This window comes from Cibotium barometz, chromosome 38 (assembly GCF_041138505.1).
Source record: "Cibotium barometz isolate CiBa-2024 chromosome 38, ASM4113850v1, whole genome shotgun sequence".
NCBI classification, from domain to species: Eukaryota; Viridiplantae; Streptophyta; class Polypodiopsida; order Cyatheales; family Cibotiaceae; genus Cibotium; species Cibotium barometz.
The window spans coordinates 43,608,047-43,632,818 of NC_141083.1; the positions used below are offsets into that span (position 1 = coordinate 43,608,047).

The following is a 24,772-nucleotide window of genomic DNA, read 5'->3' on the forward strand; positions in this document are numbered from 1 at the left end:
TCGAGCAGTTTTTAAATGGGTATTTAAGGTACATCGATCTCTCTAACACATAAATTTCCTTGTTTGCTTGTTGGGTATCATATTTTAAGAAGGAAAGTGGTACTTTTGTGTGATCTTTCATGAACAATCCACCTCCTCCTAATCGTCTTGGGATTCAATTCAACCAGTTTCATTGGGTGCACTCCATTAGAGTGAATGTTTGCATTGATAGAAAGATTTTCTACCAACAACGCATGGTTCTTCTTTTTGGTCCAGAAAGGCTAAGTGAGATTTTAGCATCACCTAATCCTGTCATACTTCCCATTGTAGATTACACCATTTCCTTTGATGTGCATATTTTCATCTTGTTTTAGCTTAGTTTTATGAATCAAGAAGACTTATACCGTAGGCCAATCTCTTATGCTAGGCAAGAAATACACATAGTTGTTGGTAGTAAGTTACAATTTCAGCGTGTCATTCGTCGTATGTTTGGACCTAGGCAAGTAGCAGCCATTAATGCCTCAGTTAATCCATTTATTTTGCCTTTGATTCGTTATGACATAAGCTTTGACGTGTACATTTTCATTCTACTTTGAAAAAGAAAAAAAAGAAAAAAAAAGAAAAAAGCAAAAAGAAGTGAGAGAGAAAGAGAGTGAAGGAAGACCTTTGTGCAATCATATTTGTGCTTCCTTCTTCTCAAGCATGGATACCACTAGGCAAATGAGTGGCTATCCCTTATTCTTTGGAGAGCCCGGCGAGGATGCCGAGTTATTCTTATCAAACTTTAGAATGGCACTCCACATAAAGAGAGTGGTAGGAGACCAAGAATGCTTAGACATGTTTGAGTTGGTCCTACGAAGAGATGCTTCCACTTGGTTTCAATCTCTACCTGCACCCGCACGAGTAGATTACAAGGGGGTCATGCAACTTTTTAGAGACAATTACTTCACTCCTTTGAACACACAAAAGCTATGGCAAGAAATAGTTGCTCATAAGCAAAAGGATCTAGAGGACTACTTGAGTTATAAGCAAGAATTCTTACGTCTTTGGACTCTTTGGTTGCGTAGTCTTCCTAACCCTGGAGATGGTGCTGAATTCTTGAAGAAGGAGAGATTTATTGCAGGGATGTACCCATCACTAAAACTGCAAGTAGAGTCAGGAGAGCCCACAACATTTGATGCTGCTGAGGCTAGGGCTACCAAGAAACTCCGAAAGATGAGGTGTATGCTTGGGGGGGGCTTTATCTTTGATGACTCAAAGCCTAGGGAAGAGGTACAGTCTTGCACTCGTAGAGAATTACCTGAGGTCACAGCCGAGGTGATAGAAAAGTTAAATGAGTCTTTAAATAACTTGTCTATCCACTTTGCACAAGCTGTAGAACAGAAGGGCCAAGCTAAAAGGGTTGAAGAACGAGAGCAACAACCTAGGCGACTCTTGCAATGTTGGAATTGTGGAGAGTCAGGGCATGGGATGTATAATTGTCCTTGGCCTCGTGGGGAGCCAGGGAAGCCTAACATGAATTATCCAGTGATGAATGCAGGTGAAGGTACTAGTCAACAACAACCGATGATTTTGCAGAGGCCCAATGCAACAAGACCACCTCCACGAGGAGTGGAAGGAATGCCACCCTTGCCGGACCCAAATGTACATGTGGTAGAGGTAACAAAGGCCAAGGAGGTAGACATTGAAGCAAATGGTGTTAAACGAGGGCGTGGAAAAGAGAAGGAAAAGGAAGGTGTGGCATCACAAAGTGACCATGGACGAGGAAAGAAAGTGAAGGAAAACAAGGAAGTCAAGAGGAGACGACGTCGTATAAACCTCCAAGATTTCCCCCTTGGACATGGTATGGCTCCATACAACCTTTTGGAAGACATGAGAGGTAAGGGTCCTGATATCTCGTGGCCTCAATTTCTAGCCTTATGTCCACAAGTTAGGAGGGAATTAACAAAGGCCGTGAGCACTAGGAGAAAAACAAAAGAGAATGTGCCTGTTGTAAAAATTTCACAAGCCGAGATGAATGAGGACATTACACCTATATTAGATTGCTACATCAAGGGAAGGCTAGTTAAGAAGGGTCTAGTAGATGGGGGTGCACAAATTTGCATCATGACAGAGGACCTTATGCAAAAACTAGGCATACATATTCATGAAACACCTGAAATTAAGGTGAAAATGGCAAACAATAGCAAAGCAAAGTGTCTTGGGATTTGTAAGAATGTTTCTGTGGAAGTTTTTGGCATTAAGAAGGTTGTTGATTTTTATGTTATGTCTACCAAGGGAAGTGGTTATCCATTTATCCTAGGTAGACCATGGCTAATGAGAATGCGAGCTTTGCAGGATTGGGAAAATGGAAAGTTAATTTGCAGGAATGAAAATCGTAAGAAGATTATCTTTGACATGAAGGAGCAACGACAAGAGGAGATGAATGAAGAATCTTCTCAAGGCGAAACAGAGGAGGATTGGACCGATGATGCCTCAGAGGAAGAAAGCAGCAGTAGCACTATGGACGAGGAGTCTTCCATTGAAGTCATGGAGGTAAGATTCAGAGCAAAAGACAAAGAGACACCCTGCCAAGGTTTGGAGGAGGTAGGCTCTCAAGAAGACCAAATTGTGCATGACAAAGAAATGTTTGATGCTATGCTCTCAGAAACGCTTACATCGGAGAAAGGAGAGGAGTTTAAATGTGTATTAAGGAAATTTCCCAGGTTTTTTGCTAAAGATTACACAGATGTGCGTGGCGTAGAGGCCATTCAACACAAGATCGAGCTAAAGCCAGAAGCCAAACCTAAGGCACAAAAGCTACGAAGACTAGGAGTCATCAAGGAGCAAGCCCTACTCAAAGAGGTGAGGAAGCTTCTAGCAGCGGGATTCATATATCCGGTAGAAAATTCAGAGTGGGTCTCTCCCGTCGTGGTCACTCCCAAGAAGAACGGCAAATGGAGGGTGTGTGTGGACTATCGTCCACTCAATGAGGCGACAAAAAGGGACCACTTTCCTCTCCCATTTCAAGATGAGATCCTAAATGAGGTAGCAGGTCATGAGAAGTATACAATATGTGATGGCTACTCGGGTTACTTTCAAATTGGGATTGCATTGGAGGATCAATTGAAAACAACCTTCATCACTCCTTGGGGTTGTTATGCTTTCAGAGTCATGCCGTTTGGTTTAACCAATGCTCCAGCGTGTTTCAAGCATTCTTTGGGAAATCCATTAGAGTGTTCATAGATGATTTTTGCATCTATAGCTCTAAGTCATTGCATGTGCAGAGGGTGGAAGAAGGCTTGAAGAAACTCTACGACATGGGGGGCCAACTCAATCCCGACAAATGTCATATTGGTGAGGATGAAGTAATCTTGCTTGGTCATAAGGTTTCTTCCAAAGGCATTGAGGTGGATCCCACAAAGGCAAAGGCTCTTATCGACCTACCATCTCCAAAGAGTCTTAAGGAGGCCATCTCATTCATTCAAAAGGTGAAGTACATGTCACGCTTCATTCACTTAGCCTCAGAGTTACTTCACCCCTTGCAAAAATTGACTCAACAAGTAGAGTTTGCATGGTCTGATGAACTTGAGGAGTACTTTTGTAACATTAAAGCCATTTTGTCAGAGCTACCAACACTCATGCCTCCTTGTTGGGAGTACACTTTCTTTGTTAGCTCTAGTGTTGGAAAGGAAACAGTGGGTGCAGTCTTGTTACAGCAAGATCTCCACAGTACTAGGATGCGGCCCATCTACTTTGTTAGTAGGGTCATGAATGTCTTGGAGAAAGGCTACACGGAAGCGGAACTCATGATGCTTGCTCTCATTTTTGCGGTGAGAAACTACTTGTTACCAAAACCTTTTGTAATTCTCACTACAGAAAATTTGTTTCCTTGGGTGTCTTCTCAAATGACTATCAGTGCTAGAATCACAAAGTGGGTTATGGAATTGCAAGAATTCCAATACTCTTTCAAGGTAGAAGATAGTGTGCGTGCATAATTGGCAGGGATTCTCACTCATAGAGTGCATGAAAAGGAGATTAAGGTGCCTGAAGTAAAGATCCCACCATTGCCACCACCCAAAACTATACCTAATGCATTCACCTTGTTCTTTGATGGAGCTTTTAGAAAAGCCACAGGTAAAGCAGGGGGAGGGCTGGTGCTGCTCAACCCAAATGGAGAGGTGGTTATGAAGGAGAAGGTCAACTTGCCAAGTTCTACTAGCAACAATGAAGCAGAGTACGACATACTACTTCATGGTTTGAAGGTGTGCATCAATCAAGGGATACAACGTCTCCTGGTAAAAGGGGATGCACTTCTTATTGTAAGGCAAATTTTAGGCATTTGGGCATGCAAGAATGAAAGATTAAGGCAAAAGGTTCATGCTATTCGTAGGCTGTTTAATCAATTTGAGGAGGTGCAATTGTATCATATTCCTAGGAAACAAAATGAGGATGCTGATCTACTTGCACAACAAGCTGTTGCATGTGTTAAGAAGGAAATGCAAGTAGTAGTCTTGGCTGCAGCAGCTATTAAGCAACCACGGTACCAAGGAATGGAGGCACTGGCTCCCATAGTGAGCTACATCTTGGAAGGTGAATTCCCACAAGACTTCACAAGGGCACAAAAAAGGAGGCTCATGAAGAGGGCAAGTTCTTTCTTGTTCTTAGAAGGTGCCCTCTACCAAAAAGGAAAAGATCAAGTGTGCAGAAGAGTACCAACAACCAAGGAGATTCCAGCCATTTTAGAGGGTTTGCATGAAGAAGCATGTGGTGGCCATTTTGCTCAAGAACTAACTGTGAAAAAGATTTTGCTTGCTGGGTATGTTTGGCCAAGCTTACATGTGGATGTCCAACATTGGTGTAGGAGCTGTCATAACTGCCAAGTCAATGGTAATAAGAGGTTGCTACATGGTCCACGCCAATTAGTCATTGCAAGTGGTCCATTTGAAAAATGAGGCATTGATGCTATGGGTCCACTACCTAGAACTAAAAATGGAAAATTATACATCTTAGTGGCCATAGACTACATGACTAGGTGGGTGGAGGCTCAAAGTGTGGCAAGGGTGAATGGAAAGACTGTAAGCAAATTTGTTTACACTCATATATGTTGCAGATTTGGCACCCCCTTGGAGATTGTTTCTGATAATGGTCCAGGTTTTAGAAAAGGTTTGCTCACCGAAGTTTGTGAAGAGCTTCATATTTCACATTGTCATAGCACACCCTACTATCCCCAATCAAATGGGTTAGTAGAGAAGGCTAATGGTGTCATTGCAGGAATCATAAGGAAGATGGTGGAGAACAAGACGAAGCTTTGGGATGAGTTCCTTGATGGAGCACTATGGGCATACCGGACTACCTACCGAGAAGCAACGGGGTTTACGCCCTTTCACTTGGTTTATGGTCAAGAAGCATTGCAGCCTATTGAGCTCAACATTCCAACAATGCGGCTACATGGAAAAGGTGGACTAGGAGATCAAGATGCATGGGTAGATCAACTTCTCACTTTAGTTGAGCTAGAGTGGAAAAGAGAAGCTGCATACGAGTGCTATAGAAGAAAAGCCATGCAAGCAGCACAGAAGTTCAATACAACTTTGAAAGACAAGGGCATCAAAGAAGGAGATCTTGTGCTAAGGTATGACAATCGACTTGATAATCGGTTTGATGCCAAGTTTGAAACTAGATGGCAGGGACCATACATTGTCAAGAAGGTTTTCAACTCTAGCTATTATCAGCTCATGGATTTGGATGGCAAAGAACATTCTAAGAAGGTTAATGGCTACAGACTCAAGCCATACTTGAGTCGCATTCTACCGACAGACTTACAAAAGCAACCAGAAAAAGGAGATAAAAGGGCATGTAAGTTATGTGGTTTGAGTGATGGATGTGGTGCAAAACACAAGGAACAGAAGAAAGATGGACAAGAGAACCACATTACACCACTTGCTTTAGAAGGCCTACATTATGATGGTACATGAATATACCATCATCTAGGGAGAGGGCTAAATGATAGCCGTTTTTTCGGCTATCCACATTACCACAAGGAGCTACCTCGGCCAAGGAAAATCATATAAACTCTTTGTCATAAATACCTTTTCACTGTAAATAGGCGTGTGTGTGTTAGGGACTTTATCCATATCTTCTATATATATATATATATTTTGCTAGCTACTCATCAAAAATACATAAAATTATCACGGCCTATTTTTGTGTAAATATTTCATTTCATCTAAGGGCCTAAATATGGGGGTCTCTATTTTCTCTAATTATGTAAATACTTCATTAGGTGTGTGTATTACAAAACCTTAATATATTTTTATTTATTTATTACTATTATTATTATTCTTCATAATACTTTTGGACCATCATTGTACATATGCTTCAACTTCACCATACATAAGTAAATCCTATGCCCTCACATTTCTATCCACACCATGTAGAAAGCCTACTACCCAAATCACTTTTTCCCTTAGACTATTTCATCTTTTATTCTCTCATCTACCCTAAAATAATGAGGGTCTCCCTCCCTTTTGACTTCCATAGTTTAGTATTTTTGTATATATTTTTATTATTAAATATTTTATATATTTTTATTAAATAATTTTTCATATATCAATTATTTTTGTATATTTTATTCACAATTAGATCTCTTTATTTATTTTCCTATCATAATAACCATATTGTCATGATATGTTGACTAGTTAAATACTAGTTTGTTTTTTCTTATAATGTAAATCCTTTATAAAATGGAAAAAATCTCCTCCATGCAAGTGTCCACATACACTTGAGTCTCTAAGGTCAGGGTATGATGTATTGGGGGGCTCACTCTTGGAGCTATCAAGAAATTCCACCAATGGGGACCCACACAAAGATTTTAAAAATTCAGAAAATACATGATTTTGCTGAATTTTTTGCGCCCGCCTCCACTCCGAATTTGGACTGGTCATCAAAAGACAAAAGTTAGCTCGGGAGCTCAGGAATATGCTCAATTTTTTTGAGAATTTTTGGAGCTAATGGCGGTGAGATATGAATTTTTTATTGGACCCCAGTCTGCCCACTTTTTGGCAAGGTACACCTAGTCTCTTCTCACCTTCCTTACACATTCATCACCTACATACTTACTCATTCCTTTCTCACTCCATCAAACCTGCAAACTTCATGTCCTCTCTCACCCTCTCCAACTTTGCCCTCTCCTTCCCTCTCCATTTGCTCTCATATCTACTCTACACCCATACCTCATCTCCATTTCTCTCCCTACTACTCCCATATTACTAAATTATTTTCCCAATCTCAAAAAATACATAAAAATTCAGCATGAATGTATCATATTAACCTCTGCAAATATGGGGTTTCCATCTACAAAAACCCCCATGTTCTTCACCTCAATCAACTTTTGTGGCGTCAAATGCAAGAAGGAGACCGGCGGTTAACTTAAAGATCTACACATGGGAGAATCCAAGCTTCTTCGAGCTTTCAACCACACAAGGATCTTTCCAAATCTTTACTCCTCACACTCATTTTGTACATTGTATTACTAATCTTTTATAGTGATTACTAACTACTAACCACTAACATTTGTAAATAAGCACCCACTCTACTACTTTTGGAGTAGGCATTACTACAAGTTATTTGCTCAAACCTCTACATCACACTCTCCTCTCATCTTCAATAATTCTCTCATCTTGAGCCCACATCCATGTGACTCAAGGGATAAGAAGAGGCCCACTCTCAATTCAAAATAAAAAATCCATAATCTATGATTTTCCATAATAAGATTGATTAAGCTTAATCCTAATTGGGGCTTCTCAAGCCTATAAATAGAGCCCCCTCCATTCCTTGTAAAGAAGGAGATTACACACCTTGTACACCACTCCCAACTCTAGTGTGTAAGGAGATAGTGAAGCTTGAAGCTTGAAGCTAGTTATGTCATTGTGAGGGCTTGAGTGATGCCATACTCCCTATCATAATTGTATCTTGCCTTTGTGCATAAATAAGATTAGTAGTTTGGGTGCAATTGCATACAAATCTTGGACTCCTACATCTCCAAAGTTGATTTAGCGAAGCGGTCCAATTTTTGATTTAAGGTAAATTTGATCCTTGTATTTTGTGGTGTGATTTTATGCTTTGAGGCTTGATGGCTTGTTTTTGATTTGTTGCTTTTCAATTCATGGTAAGAGGGTTGTATGGTGAGAGGGCTCCCATAACCTTAAGACCAAGTGCATTAGCGACAACAAAATCAAGCTTATATTGTCTCTCTATTTGTGTTATGCTAGTCTCCTCCACACATAATACCATATGTTATGAGTGTTTGTTGAGAGTGTGTGTATCTTTTGATTGATGTATATGGTTAGCTTGTATTGATTGGCTGCAAGGAAAGATCTTTGGTGTCCTAGTTCACACACATAACTAGGTGGTGCCCCTTTTCTTGTTGGGTGTGTGGTTTTGGGGTTCTTATGTTTGTGTTGCATTGTGCCCCAAGCCCATTGAGCAACACGGGTGCCTTGAGGAGTGCTTAGAGGCCGCTCTTCTTGTTGCCCGCCCCGGACTGTCTCAATTTTGGTGCCCCCACTGAGGATCGAGCAGTTTTTAAATGGGTATTTAAGGTACATCGATCTCTCTAACACATAAATTTCCTTGTTTGCTTGTTGGGTATCATATTTTAAGAAGGAAAGTGGTACTTTTGTGTGATCTTTCATGAACAATCCACCTCCTCCTAATCCTCTTGGGATTCAATTCAACCAGTTTCATTGGGTGCACTCCATTAGAGTGAATGTTTGCATTGATAGAAAGATTTTCTACCAACAACGCATGGTTCTTCTTTTTGGTCCAGAAAGGCTAAGTGAGATTTTAGCATCACCTAATCCTGTCATACTTCCCATTGTAGATTACACCATTTCCTTTGATGTGCATATTTTCATCTTGTTTTAGCTTAGTTTTATGAATCAAGAAGACTTATACCGTAGGCCAATCTCTTATGCTAGGCAAGAAATACACATAGTTGTTGGTAGTAAGTTACAATTTCAGCGTGTCATTCGTCGTATGTTTGGACCTAGGCAAGTAGCAGCCATTAATGCCTCAGTTAATCCATTTATTTTGCCTTTGATTCGTTATGACATAAGCTTTGACGTCTACATTTTCATTCTACTTTGAAAAAGAAAAAAAAGAAAAAAAAAGAAAAAAGCAAAAAGAAGTGAGAGAGAAAGAGAGTGAAGGAAGACCTTTGTGCAATCATATTTGTGCTTCCTTCTTCTCAAGCATGGATACCACTAGGCAAATGAGTGGCTATCCCTTATTCTTTGGAGAGCCCGGCGAGGATGCCGAGTTATTCTTATCAAACTTTAGAATGGCACTCCACATAAAGAGAGTGGTAGGAGACCAAGAATGCTTAGACATGTTTGAGTTGGTCCTACGAAGAGATGCTTCCACTTGGTTTCAATCTCTACCTGCACCCGCACGAGTAGATTACAAGGGGGTCATGCAACTTTTTAGAGACAATTACTTCACTCCTTTGAACACACAAAAGCTATGGCAAGAAATAGTTGCTCATAAGCAAAAGGATCTAGAGGACTACTTGAGTTATAAGCAAGAATTCTTACGTCTTTGGACTCTTTGGTTGCGTAGTCTTCCTAACCCTGGAGATGGTGCTGAATTCTTGAAGAAGGAGAGATTTATTGCAGGGATGTACCCATCACTAAAACTGCAAGTAGAGTCAGGAGAGCCCACAACATTTGATGCTGCTGAGGCTAGGGCTACCAAGAAACTCCGAAAGATGAGGTGTATGCTTGGGGGGGGCTTTATCTTTGATGACTCAAAGCCTAGGGAAGAGGTACAGTCTTGCACTCGTAGAGAATTACCTGAGGTCACAGCCGAGGTGATAGAAAAGTTAAATGAGTCTTTAAATAACTTGTCTATCCACTTTGCACAAGCTGTAGAACAGAAGGGCCAAGCTAAAAGGGTTGAAGAACGAGAGCAACAACCTAGGCGACTCTTGCAATGTTGGAATTGTGGAGAGTCAGGGCATGGGATGTATAATTGTCCTTGGCCTCGTGGGGAGCCAGGGAAGCCTAACATGAATTATCCAGTGATGAATGCAGGTGAAGGTACTAGTCAACAACAACCGATGATTTTGCAGAGGCCCAATGCAACAAGACCACCTCCACGAGGAGTGGAAGGAATGCCACCCTTGCCGGACCCAAATGTACATGTGGTAGAGGTAACAAAGGCCAAGGAGGTAGACATTGAAGCAAATGGTGTTAAACGAGGGCGTGGAAAAGAGAAGGAAAAGGAAGGTGTGGCATCACAAAGTGACCATGGACGAGGAAAGAAAGTGAAGGAAAACAAGGAAGTCAAGAGGAGACGACGTCGTATAAACCTCCAAGATTTCCCCCTTGGACATGGTATGGCTCCATACAACCTTTTGGAAGACATGAGAGGTAAGGGTCCTGATATCTCGTGGCCTCAATTTCTAGCCTTATGTCCACAAGTTAGGAGGGAATTAACAAAGGCCGTGAGCACTAGGAGAAAAACAAAAGAGAATGTGCCTGTTGTAAAAATTTCACAAGCCGAGATGAATGAGGACATTACACCTATATTAGATTGCTACATCAAGGGAAGGCTAGTTAAGAAGGGTCTAGTAGATGGGGGTGCACAAATTTGCATCATGACAGAGGACCTTATGCAAAAACTAGGCATACATATTCATGAAACACCTGAAATTAAGGTGAAAATGGCAAACAATAGCAAAGCAAAGTGTCTTGGGATTTGTAAGAATGTTTCTGTGGAAGTTTTTGGCATTAAGAAGGTTGTTGATTTTTATGTTATGTCTACCAAGGGAAGTGGTTATCCATTTATCCTAGGTAGACCATGGCTAATGAGAATGCGAGCTTTGCAGGATTGGGAAAATGGAAAGTTAATTTGCAGGAATGAAAATCGTAAGAAGATTATCTTTGACATGAAGGAGCAACGACAAGAGGAGATGAATGAAGAATCTTCTCAAGGCGAAACAGAGGAGGATTGGACCGATGATGCCTCAGAGGAAGAAAGCAGCAGTAGCACTATGGACGAGGAGTCTTCCATTGAAGTCATGGGGGTAAGATTCAGAGCAAAAGACAAAGAGACACCCTGCCAAGGTTTGGAGGAGGTAGGCTCTCAAGAAGACCAAATTGTGCATGACGAAGAAATGTTTGATGCTATGCTCTCAGAAACGCTTACATCGGAGAAAGGAGAGGAGTTTAAATGTGTATTAAGGAAATTTCCCAGGTTTTTTGCTAAAGATTACACAGATGTGCGTGGCGTAGAGGCCATTCAACACAAGATCGAGCTAAAGCCAGAAGCCAAACCTAAGGCACAAAAGCTACGAAGACTAGGAGTCATCAAGGAGCAAGCCCTACTCAAAGAGGTGAGGAAGCTTCTAGCAGCGGGATTCATATATCCGGTAGAAAATTCAGAGTGGGTCTCTCCCGTCGTGGTCACTCCCAAGAAGAACGGCAAATGGAGGGTGTGTGTGGACTATCGTCCACTCAATGAGGCGACAAAAAGGGACCACTTTCCTCTCCCATTTCAAGATGAGATCCTAAATGAGGTAGCAGGTCATGAGAAGTATACAATATGTGATGGCTACTCGGGTTACTTTCAAATTGGGATTGCATTGGAGGATCAATTGAAAACAACCTTCATCACTCCTTGGGGTTGTTATGCTTTCAGAGTCATGCCGTTTGGTTTAACCAATGCTCCAGCGTGTTTCAAGCATTCTTTGGGAAATCCATTAGAGTGTTCATAGATGATTTTTGCATCTATAGCTCTAAGTCATTGCATGTGCAGAGGGTGGAAGAAGGCTTGAAGAAACTCTACGACATGGGGGGCCAACTCAATCCCGACAAATGTCATATTGGTGAGGATGAAGTAATCTTGCTTGGTCATAAGGTTTCTTCCAAAGGCATTGAGGTGGATCCCACAAAGGCAAAGGCTCTTATCGACCTACCATCTCCAAAGAGTCTTAAGGAGGCCATCTCATTCATTCAAAAGGTGAAGTACATGTCACGCTTCATTCACTTAGCCTCAGAGTTACTTCACCCCTTGCAAAAATTGACTCAACAAGTAGAGTTTGCATGGTCTGATGAACTTGAGGAGTACTTTTGTAACATTAAAGCCATTTTGTCAGAGCTACCAACACTCATGCCTCCTTGTTGGGAGTACACTTTCTTTGTTAGCTCTAGTGTTGGAAAGGAAACAGTGGGTGCAGTCTTGTTACAGCAAGATCTCCACAGTACTAGGATGCGGCCCATCTACTTTGTTAGTAGGGTCATGAATGTCTTGGAGAAAGGCTACACGGAAGCGGAACTCATGATGCTTGCTCTCATTTTTGCGGTGAGAAACTACTTGTTACCAAAACCTTTTGTAATTCTCACTACAGAAAATTTGTTTCCTTGGGTGTCTTCTCAAATGACTATCAGTGCTAGAATCACAAAGTGGGTTATGGAATTGCAAGAATTCCAATACTCTTTCAAGGTAGAAGATAGTGTGCGTGCATAATTGGCAGGGATTCTCACTCATAGAGTGCATGAAAAGGAGATTAAGGTGCCTGAAGTAAAGATCCCACCATTGCCACCACCCAAAACTATACCTAATGCATTCACCTTGTTCTTTGATGGAGCTTTTAGAAAAGCCACAGGTAAAGCAGGGGGAGGGCTGGTGCTGCTCAACCCAAATGGAGAGGTGGTTATGAAGGAGAAGGTCAACTTGCCAAGTTCTACTAGCAACAATGAAGCAGAGTACGACATACTACTTCATGGTTTGAAGGTGTGCATCAATCAAGGGATACAACGTCTCCTGGTAAAAGGGGATGCACTTCTTATTGTAAGGCAAATTTTAGGCATTTGGGCATGCAAGAATGAAAGATTAAGGCAAAAGGTTCATGCTATTCGTAGGCTGTTTAATCAATTTGAGGAGGTGCAATTGTATCATATTCCTAGGAAACAAAATGAGGATGCTGATCTACTTGCACAACAAGCTGTTGCATGTGTTAAGAAGGAAATGCAAGTAGTAGTCTTGGCTGCAGCAGCTATTAAGCAACCACGGTACCAAGGAATGGAGGCACTGGCTCCCATAGTGAGCTACATCTTGGAAGGTGAATTCCCACAAGACTTCACAAGGGCACAAAAAAGGAGGCTCATGAAGAGGGCAAGTTCTTTCTTGTTCTTAGAAGGTGCCCTCTACCAAAAAGGAAAAGATCAAGTGTGCAGAAGAGTACCAACAACCAAGGAGATTCCAGCCATTTTAGAGGGTTTGCATGAAGAAGCATGTGGTGGCCATTTTGCTCAAGAACTAACTGTGAAAAAGATTTTGCTTGCTGGGTATGTTTGGCCAAGCTTACATGTGGATGTCCAACATTGGTGTAGGAGCTGTCATAACTGCCAAGTCAATGGTAATAAGAGGTTGCTACATGGTCCACGCCAATTAGTCATTGCAAGTGGTCCATTTGAAAAATGAGGCATTGATGCTATGGGTCCACTACCTAGAACTAAAAATGGAAAATTATACATCTTAGTGGCCATAGACTACATGACTAGGTGGGTGGAGGCTCAAAGTGTGGCAAGGGTGAATGGAAAGACTGTAAGCAAATTTGTTTACACTCATATATGTTGCAGATTTGGCACCCCCTTGGAGATTGTTTCTGATAATGGTCCAGGTTTTAGAAAAGGTTTGCTCACCGAAGTTTGTGAAGAGCTTCATATTTCACATTGTCATAGCACACCCTACTATCCCCAATCAAATGGGTTAGTAGAGAAGGCTAATGGTGTCATTGCAGGAATCATAAGGAAGATGGTGGAGAACAAGACGAAGCTTTGGGATGAGTTCCTTGATGGAGCACTATGGGCATACCGGACTACCTACCGAGAAGCAACGGGGTTTACGCCCTTTCACTTGGTTTATGGTCAAGAAGCATTGCAGCCTATTGAGCTCAACATTCCAACAATGCGGCTACATGGAAAAGGTGGACTAGGAGATCAAGATGCATGGGTAGATCAACTTCTCACTTTAGTTGAGCTAGAGTGGAAAAGAGAAGCTGCATACGAGTGCTATAGAAGAAAAGCCATGCAAGCAGCACAGAAGTTCAATACAACTTTGAAAGACAAGGGCATCAAAGAAGGAGATCTTGTGCTAAGGTATGACAATCGACTTGATAATCGGTTTGATGCCAAGTTTGAAACTAGATGGCAGGGACCATACATTGTCAAGAAGGTTTTCAACTCTAGCTATTATCAGCTCATGGATTTGGATGGCAAAGAACATTCTAAGAAGGTTAATGGCTACAGACTCAAGCCATACTTGAGTCGCATTCTACCGACAGACTTACAAAAGCAACCAGAAAAAGGAGATAAAAGGGCATGTAAGTTATGTGGTTTGAGTGATGGATGTGGTGCAAAACACAAGGAACAGAAGAAAGATGGACAAGAGAACCACATTACACCACTTGCTTTAGAAGGCCTACATTATGATGGTACATGAATATACCATCATCTAGGGGGAGGGCTAAATGATAGCCGTTTTTTCGGCTATCCACATTACCACAAGGAGCTACCTCGGCCAAGGAAAATCATATAAACTCTTTGTCATAAATACCTTTTCACTGTAAATAGGCGTGTGTGTGTTAGGGACTTTATCCATATCTTCTATATATATATATATATTTTGCTAGCTACTCATCAAAAATACATAAAATTATCACGGCCTATTTTTGTGTAAATATTTCATTTCATCTAAGGGCCTAAATATGGGGGTCTCTATTTTCTCTAATTATGTAAATACTTCATTAGGTGTGTGTATTACAAAACCTTAATATATTTTTATTTATTTATTACTATTATTATTATTCTTCATAATACTTTTGGACCATCATTGTACATATGCTTCAACTTCACCATACATAAGTAAATCCTATGCCCTCACATTTCTATCCACACCATGTAGAAAGCCTACTACCCAAATCACTTTTTCCCTTAGACTATTTCATCTTTTATTCTCTCATCTACCCTAAAATAATGAGGGTCTCCCTCCCTTTTGACTTCCATAGTTTAGTATTTTTGTATATATTTTTATTATTAAATATTTTATATATTTTTATTAAATAATTTTTCATATATCAATTATTTTTGTATATTTTATTCACAATTAGATCTCTTTATTTATTTTCCTATCATAATAACCATATTGTCATGATATGTTGACTAGTTAAATACTAGTTTGTTTTTTCTTATAATGTAAATCCTTTATAAAATGGAAAAAATCTCCTCCATGCAAGTGTCCACATACACTTGAGTCTCTAAGGTCAGGGTATGATGTATTGGGGGGCTCACTCTTGGAGCTATCAAGAAATTCCACCAATGGGGACCCACACAAAGATTTTAAAAATTCAGAAAATACATGATTTTGCTGAATTTTTTGCGCCCGCCTCCACTCCGAATTTGGACTGGTCATCAAAAGACAAAAGTTAGCTCGGGAGCTCAGGAATATGCTCAATTTTTTTGAGAATTTTTGGAGCTAATGGCGGTGAGATATGAATTTTTTATTGGACCCCAGTCTGCCCACTTTTTGGCAAGGTACACCTAGTCTCTTCTCACCTTCCTTACACATTCATCACCTACATACTTACTCATTCCTTTCTCACTCCATCAAACCTGCAAACTTCATGTCCTCTCTCACCCTCTCCAACTTTGCCCTCTCCTTCCCTCTCCATTTGCTCTCATATCTACTCTACACCCATACCTCATCTCCATTTCTCTCCCTACTACTCCCATATTACTAAATTATTTTCCCAATCTCAAAAAATACATAAAAATTCAGCATGAATGTATCATATTAACCTCTGCAAATATGGGGTTTCCATCTACAAAAACCCCCATGTTCTTCACCTCAATCAACTTTTGTGGCGTCAAATGCAAGAAGGAGACCGGCGGTTAACTTAAAGATCTACACATGGGAGAATCCAAGCTTCTTCGAGCTTTCAACCACACAAGGATCTTTCCAAATCTTTACTCCTCACACTCATTTTGTACATTGTATTACTAATCTTTTATAGTGATTACTAACTACTAACCACTAACATTTGTAAATAAGCACCCACTCTACTACTTTTGGAGTAGGCATTACTACAAGTTATTTGCTCAAACCTCTACATCACACTCTCCTCTCATCTTCAATAATTCTCTCATCTTGAGCCCACATCCATGTGACTCAAGGGATAAGAAGAGGCCCACTCTCAATTCAAAATAAAAAATCCATAATCTATGATTTTCCATAATAAGATTGATTAAGCTTAATCCTAATTGGGGCTTCTCAAGCCTATAAATAGAGCCCCCTCCATTCCTTGTAAAGAAGGAGATTACACACCTTGTACACCACTCCCAACTCTAGTGTGTAAGGAGATAGTGAAGCTTGAAGCTTGAAGCTAGTTATGTCATTGTGAGGGCTTGAGTGATGCCATACTCCCTATCATAATTGTATCTTGCCTTTGTGCATAAATAAGATTAGTAGTTTGGGTGCAATTGCATACAAATCTTGGACTCCTACATCTCCAAAGTTGATTTAGCGAAGCGGTCCAATTTTTGATTTAAGGTAAATTTGATCCTTGTATTTTGTGGTGTGATTTTATGCTTTGAGGCTTGATGGCTTGTTTTTGATTTGTTGCTTTTCAATTCATGGTAAGAGGGTTGTATGGTGAGAGGGCTCCCATAACCTTAAGACCAAGTGCATTAGCGACAACAAAATCAAGCTTATATTGTCTCTCTATTTGTGTTATGCTAGTCTCCTCCACACATAATACCATATGTTATGAGTGTTTGTTGAGAGTGTGTGTATCTTTTGATTGATGTATATGGTTAGCTTGTATTGATTGGCTGCAAGGAAAGATCTTTGGTGTCCTAGTTCACACACATAACTAGGTGGTGCCCCTTTTCTTGTTGGGTGTGTGGTTTTGGGGTTCTTATGTTTGTGTTGCATTGTGCCCCAAGCCCATTGAGCAACACGGGAGCCTTGAGGAGTGCTTAGAGGCCGCTCTTCTTGTTGCCCGCCCCGGACTGTCTCAATATATATATATATATATATATATATATATATTATATATATATATATATATATATATATATATATATATATAGACATATACATATCTATTTTTATATATATCTATGCATTCAAATATTTATATATATATGCATATGTATACGTATTTATCTGTGTATATATAGTATATACACACACGCACGTGCACACATATATTCCAATTATGCATCCTCTGTTTCATTTCGGCATACATCTCACCCCGCATTTTGTGCATTGCATTACCCATTTCAACCTGCCATACGTCTATGCTTTTCTGTACATTCTCAATCTCCGCATCATGGGTCTTGCATATGTTCCGAACTGCATTCCAGCAATTTTTCGTGTATGCATCTGTAACCTTTTCTGCATTACTCCATATTGTGCTGTACTTTCCCCCCTTCTCACCTCTGGTGCGAGTGTCAGGGGAGTAGCCAGCCATTCCTGAGGAGGTACGAGAGAGAGAGAGAGAGAGAGATTTTAGCTTATGCAGAAGGCCAAAATTAAAAAATGATATAAGTAGGTTGATGTAAGGCAATGGGTGCGGGATGGGAGAGGTCCTGAAGTCAATTCCCGCTGGCCACCTGTGAGTACTTGTGGCCACAGCCACAAGTTCTTACTGCCTCTGGTCGGACATGTAAAAACCATTTCCAGTTGGGTATCCAATATCACAACTACAGTTGGATCTACTCAAAGGGAGAAAAAAAAATGTTGATGTAACAAAGCAGATGCTAGAAAAGCAATGCAATAGCACTGTGGAGTTCAGGTGACATGCTTCTCTCACTGTCAACATAATGGGGTCTTTCAAGGGTCTAAATAGTAAACCTCCACGTGGTCATGAAGCGTAATTAGTGATGCGTTCAGATGCCATGACTGGCTCCATGAATGGTGTTGCCTTCAGGCCTGTGTATGTGCAAGGTTTTACGAATCTGATACTGAATCTGTAAGCTGTTGTTGAGTCTTTTAGAGTCTCAAGACAAATCCCATAGGGATGGGCCTCAATCTAAGTTGTGACCAGATGGTGGCGGTCTTGTGGGCTGTTACACACTCTGTATGGATGGGCAGCATGCAGGCACATGGAAGGCAGTTGTATGGGGAGTTGTATATCGGCTATGAGGAGTTTTTTTGAGTTAATGAAGTTTGAAATGATATGCAAGTGAAATAAACATCTTATGAATTCTCTTTGTTTTCCTTAAAAATATCCAACCAGGTATTTATCAACATGGCTAGTGTTGGATGTTGCGTCCTCAATTCCATTTCAAGTTCTTGCACTTATTGTGACCGGAAAGCTTGGGAGAGGACTCACCTATAATCTTCTTAATATGCTACGCCTATGGAGACTCCGACGAGTCGGTAGTTTGTTTGCCAGGTGAGCAGTATGACATCTAAAAAGACAACTTGGTTATTTCAATTTCTTGACTGACATGACTCACCAACCTTCATTCCTTTGTTACAGGCTTGAAAAAGATGTGCGCTTCAGCTACTTTTGGATCCGTTGTTTGAAGCTTCTATGTGTAAGTTTGATGGCTTCAGAAAGTTTATATGGACATGGTATCTGTAAAGATCCTGAATGTCCCTCTTGATCTCACTTTGAATGCAGGTTACTTTATTGGCTGTACACTGTGCGGGATGCTTCTATTATATACTTGCAGATAGACACTCTGACAAAAGCCAGACATGGATCGGGGCAGTCCTGCCACATTTCAAGGACATAAGTATCTGGACTAGATATGTATACTGCATGTACTGGTCGATTACGACCCTGACAACAGTTGGGTATGGTGATCTACATGCCCAGAATGCAGGCGAGATGACTTTTAACGTTTTCTACATGCTTTTCAATCTAGGACTAACTGCCTACCTGATTGGTAACATGACCAATCTAGTCGTGCACATTACAGGACGGACCAGAAACTTTGTAAGATCAATTCTACGCATAACCATTATTTGTTTATGTTGAACTTTGAATCTTTTTTCTTGTGCTTAAAATAAAATTCTTTTCTTTTATTTCTTTTGTAGAGAGACTCTGTCCAAGCTGTTTCAAGTTTTGCCATACGCAACCGTCTACCACCAAGGTTGCGGGACCAGATGATGGATCATATGAGGCTGAAGTATAGAAGTGAGAACCTCCAACAAGAGGAAACTATGGCTATCTTGCCAAAGGCTATACGTTCTAGTGTTGCCCATTATCTCTTTCTACCAACCGTAGAGAAGGTGTACTTGTTCCAGGGAACTTCCTACGACTTCATGTTACAGTTGGTATATAGCTTTTACTTTTGATCCTTATAATTTTTATCCAACTTTTCATTAGAAAAGTATAAAAGTATGTGTAAGAAAACGATTTGGGGCAGATTATGGAAAACTTAGGCATAATCATGAGAAATTAGGGGGGTGAAATAACCCCATGGGACGGTGTTGAACTTAATTGCGTTTCATGTACTTCATGTATTTCGGGACTCTCAAAACTCCTAAAACTAGTTGGTTGCTGCTGTATCATAGGTGACAGAAATGAGAGCCGAATATTTCCCACCTAAGGAGGACATCATTCTTCACAATGAGGCTCCTACTGAGTTCTATGTATTAGTGTCAGGAGCAGTGGTATGTCTTATCAATCTTTTTCCAAATTATGGGTTAATGTGGTTCTATTACTATGATCATGTAACGGCTTGTACAAGTGATGATTTTTTTCATGTGTTCTTTTTGTGTCAACAGGAGCTTTTGGCATATAAGGACGGCTCTGAGCAGGCAAGCAATAGCTTTTGATAATTATGATTCTTATAGGTCATAATGTTGTCCCTATGTGAAGTGGTGGACTTACGCTTGTGCTCGGATGCGCTTGGCTCCTTAACTATCCCAAAGGTGCCGAGACATCAAAGTCCAAAACCCACTATGTCTATCACTGTTCAATGCTCTAGGTCTGCCCTCCTGATGCTTGGGGTATTCCTCTTGTCTGCATTTTAATGTAAAAGGACCTCCTTGTGAGAGTCCTCTTACGTTGCCGCTATCCATGTAAATCAAACATGGCCAATGATATAGCAGCAAGGTTGCCTCTGCCATGCAAGCATTGCTCTTAAGTAAAAGTGTCATGGGATAATAATTTCATAAAAGCTGGGATATTAACGGTGCCTGGTGCCTCTATATGTGAATGTGTGTGCATATAACTAAGTGTGGACTCATCAGTGTATAAGTCTGAATCTCATCTAGCCCGAGAGGAAGACTAGCTTCTCTTGGCAAGACTAACATCTCTTGGAAAGACCAACATTTCTTGGGTACCCATGACATGTGGTTGGGGCATGGCTGCGCAAAACTCCTTGTCATCCATTCCTCTTTGTTCATACCTGCCATAGAAGGTGACTGGCTCCATACTTCCCAGGTAGGTAGTGGGCTTTCATGCTTATATAGAAATCTATCAGCCCATAGCCCTCATGTAGTGCTTCATGCTGGTTTATAATCACAAGGTCTAGAAAGATGTTTTAGCTGCTATAATTTGCTCAATTGAATGTTATTTTTTGATTTCTTACAGCCTCTTGGAACTGCAAGAGCAGGGGATGTTATCGGAGAGATAGGAGCACTTTGTTACAAGCCACAACCGTTCACGGTCAGGAGCAAGAAGCTTTCCCAACTATTGCGCATTGATCGTAATGCGTTTCTGAGCATTGTCCAAGGCAACATTGTGGATGGACAGATTGTGATTGACAATCTCTACCAGGTTTCTAGATGTAAAAGGTTCTATATTTTCCATTTTCTGCAAAGCTGTCGTAAGAGTGCAATATTTCTGCATCCAAAAATCTATAAAGGTTTTGCAAAACGAAGTCACTTTGGTAGGCTAGAGTTGCTGCTTAACACCTTTTTGGATGTGTACATTGTGGCAGTTTCTGAAAGACTCGAAGATTGTTTCTGTGTTGCGGCTTTCAATGGAGATTGAATCGATCATGACAGATGTCGGGATGGGCATGACTTTGAGCCTTTGTTTTGTGGCCTCAAGAGGGAATAGCCAGCTTTTGGAGCAGTTTTTGAAGAGAGGAAGGGATCCAAACACGACAGATTACTGTGGCCGGACACCTTTGGTTTGTAACATCCTTCTGTTGTCATGCTACTTGATTGCACTCCTGATGTACATGCGCTTCTAACTTAGTTTATGGGTGTTTTCTGGAACAAGCTCAGCACATTGCAGCCGCTAATGGCTTTTTGGAGTGTGTACAAGCCCTTTTGCTTTATGGAGGTGATCCCAACTCGCAAGGTATGTAGTAGTTTGATACAGTTCTCATGATTCATCACATTTTGTATATCACCCCAGGTTCTGATTTTGGTACCTACACTCCAACAGTGTTATATTGATTTATTTATTTGTGTGTGTGTGTGTGTGTGAGAGAAAGAGAGAGAGAGAGAGCGTGCCTGTGTTCATCTGGATGCATCCATGCCTGGTGGTGTATGCGTGCATGCATACTACAGAACATGAAATTAAAGTTCTCTCGGAATGGGCACTCCATCAGCTTGATTCTACTCCAACAGTGTTATATTGTTTTTTTTTGTGTGTGTTATATTGTTTTTGTGTGTGTGTGTGTGTGTGTGTGAGCGCGTGCCTGTGTTCATCTGGATGCATCCATGCCTGGTGGTGTATGTGTGAATGCATACTACAGAAAATGAAATGAAAGTTCTCTCAGAATGGCCACTCCATCAGCTTGATTCTACTCCTTCAAAGAGTTAGTGTTCAAATGTATTTTTGTCATAGATGCTAGCCATTATTGTTTCAATGGGTACTTAAATGCCAACATACAGCCCATGTCCAGACCCTGTGAGGCGTGTTCCCACCTCCTTGCAGGCCAGCCACTACCTTTGTGCTCAAACTGCTGTTCCCACACATTTACAAGGCTGTGCTTAATTCCCAGCCATCATCTAAACCTCCAGAGCATACGCCCAAGTGCCCTTCTTTTTTGCAGATGATGATGGAATCGTTCCTCTTTGGGAAGCAATACAAGGACGGCATGAATCAGTCGCCGAAGTCTTATGGAAACAGGGAGCACACTTGACGTTTGGAATGGAGGGAGAATTTTTGTGCAGAGCAGCTGAGAATGGTAGCCTTGAGATCTTAAAAGACTTGTTGAAATATGGGGCCGACATCAATGCACAAAACTCAGATGGTTTTACGGCACTTCACACTGCTGTTGCAGCAGGAAACCTCAAAATTGCAAGCTTCTTGATCGATCATGGCGCTGAACTTAACATAAGTGATGCCAGGGGCTTACAACCTTTTGATTTAGCTAAACAACAGAACCAGGAAGACTTGCTTAAGCTTCTTTCCAAGCATGGGTACAATTCAAGCAGAGAGGATGAGGAGAGCATGAAGGGAGGATCAGAGGAAAGGATTCAAAGGGAACATGCTACTGAGAGTAAGAATGAAGGCCCAGAAGAAAGAAATCAAAGAGAGAGTGCCACTGACAGTACTGTAAAAGACTCCTTTTCTACTCATGTAGAAAACACTATTGTTAAAGGGAAGCAGTTGGCTAAAGGGGTTACAAACAAGGGTGCCAGGACAGCAGTGAATTTCAACAATTCTCTTTTACAAATGGTCTCTGCCTGTTCACGGAATGTGGACAGAAATATTCCTGGTGGAAGAAATTCGACTGCTCGCATAACAATTCATCGCTACCATCCAAAGGGGAGGCATTCGGTGAGGCATCTAGGAAAGCTCATCAATCTGCCAGGTTCCTTGGAGGAATTGCTTCAGTTTGCTAGTAAGTATAACCTGCACTTTCCATTGGTGTGTGCTGACATGCATGCACACACAATAAACACACACACACACATGCACAAAGCATATGTGAGTAGTGGACATGCTACTTCCTTTGAGCATAGTAGAACAGAGCATATGTAAGTAGTGGACATCCTACTTTTTTTGAGCATTGTACATAGAGGTGGTTGAAACGAGATCAATTGCAACCACGGCCGTAGCTCAGTTGATAGAAGAGGACGAGTGTTAGCCCAGAGATCCTGGGTTCGATCCTTGCTGGCTACGGTGGATGTGAACCCTTGGTACAAATTGCCGGCGGTGGGGTGTGTGAGTTGTATATACAAGGCGATGAAGCTAATGGCAAAAGCGTTTCTCTCTTCGAGTCTAAGGGCAGCACTCTGAAGCTGTGTTAGACCCTGGCTTGGGAAAAAAACCCAAAAAACGAAACCTTCTTTTCTGCAAAACTTTGTCTATTGATTATGATGAATATGAATACAATGATCTGACTTTTGTCATTGGTTGTGATTAAAAAAAATAGGTGATGAGTTCAGATACTTTCCAGTGAAGATATTGAGTAATAGCCTGGCAGAAATAAGTGATGTCAGTGTTTTGCGGGACAATGATCATCTGTACCTGGTGGATCAAGAAGAATTGGACAGGATACTAGGACTACATGGAGAAACCAACCGTTAAAACAAAATCTGTATGACCTTTGTAGAGTGCGTCTCGGAGTGTTTTTAAGGAAAGAGCACATTGTCAGCAGGCTCTTTAGCTCAAGATCCACCCTACACGAGAGGTTTCGAGGTCAAACCATAACAGCATTTGCAATAAAAAAGGAGGAGCACATCCTCATGACAGGGGATCATAAAAATGATCTGCGTAGTTTTTGTATATATTCTTCCTTTTCTTTATTCAGCACAGAACTATTTGCAGTTTGAACATGCACTCCCTGTCTAAAGCAAGAGTTAAATGCACATTATCACCCTTCTGTCATTGTAAGGGATTGATGGAGGGTAGATTATTGCTGTTCCAACAGGTTCTGTCTCATTTTAAGTGAACGCAAACGTGATGCTAACACGTTAACAATGTTAGAAAACCTTCTACCTAGGCTGAGTAGTAGTGCAGTTTAGAGATCACCTGTGGGGCTCACCAAAATTTTTGTAAGATAACATGAGAGTTCAGCGAAAATTGCATTTGTGTTAACTCGGTCAATGCTTTGATTGAGTCAACGGAAGTCCACACAGTCAAAGGTCAACAAGGAAGCAGATGTCGGTCGTGCCAAGGATCAATTATGAAACTAATGTGTGTAAGATTCAAAGTCTTATCAAGAGGATCAAGGATGCAAAGATCAATTATGAAACTAATGTGATTCAAATTCTTATAAAGAGATGGGTTCACATGGTGACAAACATAGATCCTAACATCAAATATGCTAACTCCAGTTTGATTGAAGGTCTACATCAACCAAGACGGGTTTCCAATACTCAAACCAAAACCCAATGACATGATGGAAAGCCATAGCTTTATTTAAACGAATAATTATAACATTAGGCACTGTGATGGCACTAGGGTATGCCCAAGGATGTGCCTAGGCCTTATTTATTGAATTATAATGAGGAGAATGAAGAGCTTGAGACTAGACCAAGAAATAAATTGGTTATGGGTGGACAAGTGATGTTCAAAACTTAAAAGTCAAAATCCCAAACCTTAGTCTACTTTCACATGCTATTTTAAACTTAGGAGCTCTTATTCTTTACTTTCATTTTATTTTAAGTGGCATTAACTCTTCTAAATTAAAACCTCCAGAGAAATAATAGATAAGTGGTGTTAACTCTTCTAAATTAAAACCACAAAAAGATCGTGTGTTCTTCTATGTGGAGGGGAGATTTAGTGTACTCACTCTAGGAGGTTTCGCAGGTTCTTCTGTTACCAAATTTATGAGAGTGGGTAACCATACTACCCACGACTGTTGGTATGAAGTAAGAAGGG

At 40.8% G+C, this 24,772-nt stretch overlaps 1 protein-coding gene across 3 annotated transcripts in view; it reads left to right on the forward strand.

Moving 5' to 3' along the window:
- LOC147616754 (potassium channel KAT3-like) overlaps positions 1-23,804 on the forward strand; it is a 49,831-nt gene extending 26,027 nt beyond the window's left edge. The window contains exons 3-13 of one of the 3 annotated variants that reach the window (XR_015262549.1): positions 18,263-18,421; positions 18,509-18,566; positions 18,653-18,970; positions 19,072-19,311; positions 19,552-19,650; positions 19,765-19,797; positions 20,576-20,761; positions 20,925-21,119; positions 21,212-21,292; positions 21,993-22,787; positions 23,322-23,804. Coding sequence is in view for 2 of the 3 variants with exons in the window: in XM_086777814.1 (XP_086633940.1) it covers positions 18,263-18,421; positions 18,509-18,566; positions 18,653-18,970; positions 19,072-19,311; positions 19,552-19,650; positions 19,765-19,797; positions 20,576-20,761; positions 20,925-21,119; positions 21,217-21,292; positions 21,993-22,787; positions 23,322-23,476 (2,314 nt within the window). In the remaining variant the exon portion in view is untranslated. The remainder of the gene's footprint in view (positions 1-18,262; positions 18,422-18,508; positions 18,567-18,652; positions 18,971-19,071; positions 19,312-19,551; positions 19,651-19,764; positions 19,798-20,575; positions 20,762-20,924; positions 21,120-21,211; positions 21,293-21,992; positions 22,788-23,321) is intronic. The other 2 variants (XM_086777814.1, XM_086777815.1) reach the window with 2 other exon arrangements.
- Positions 23,805-24,772: the final 968 nt, after the last annotated feature.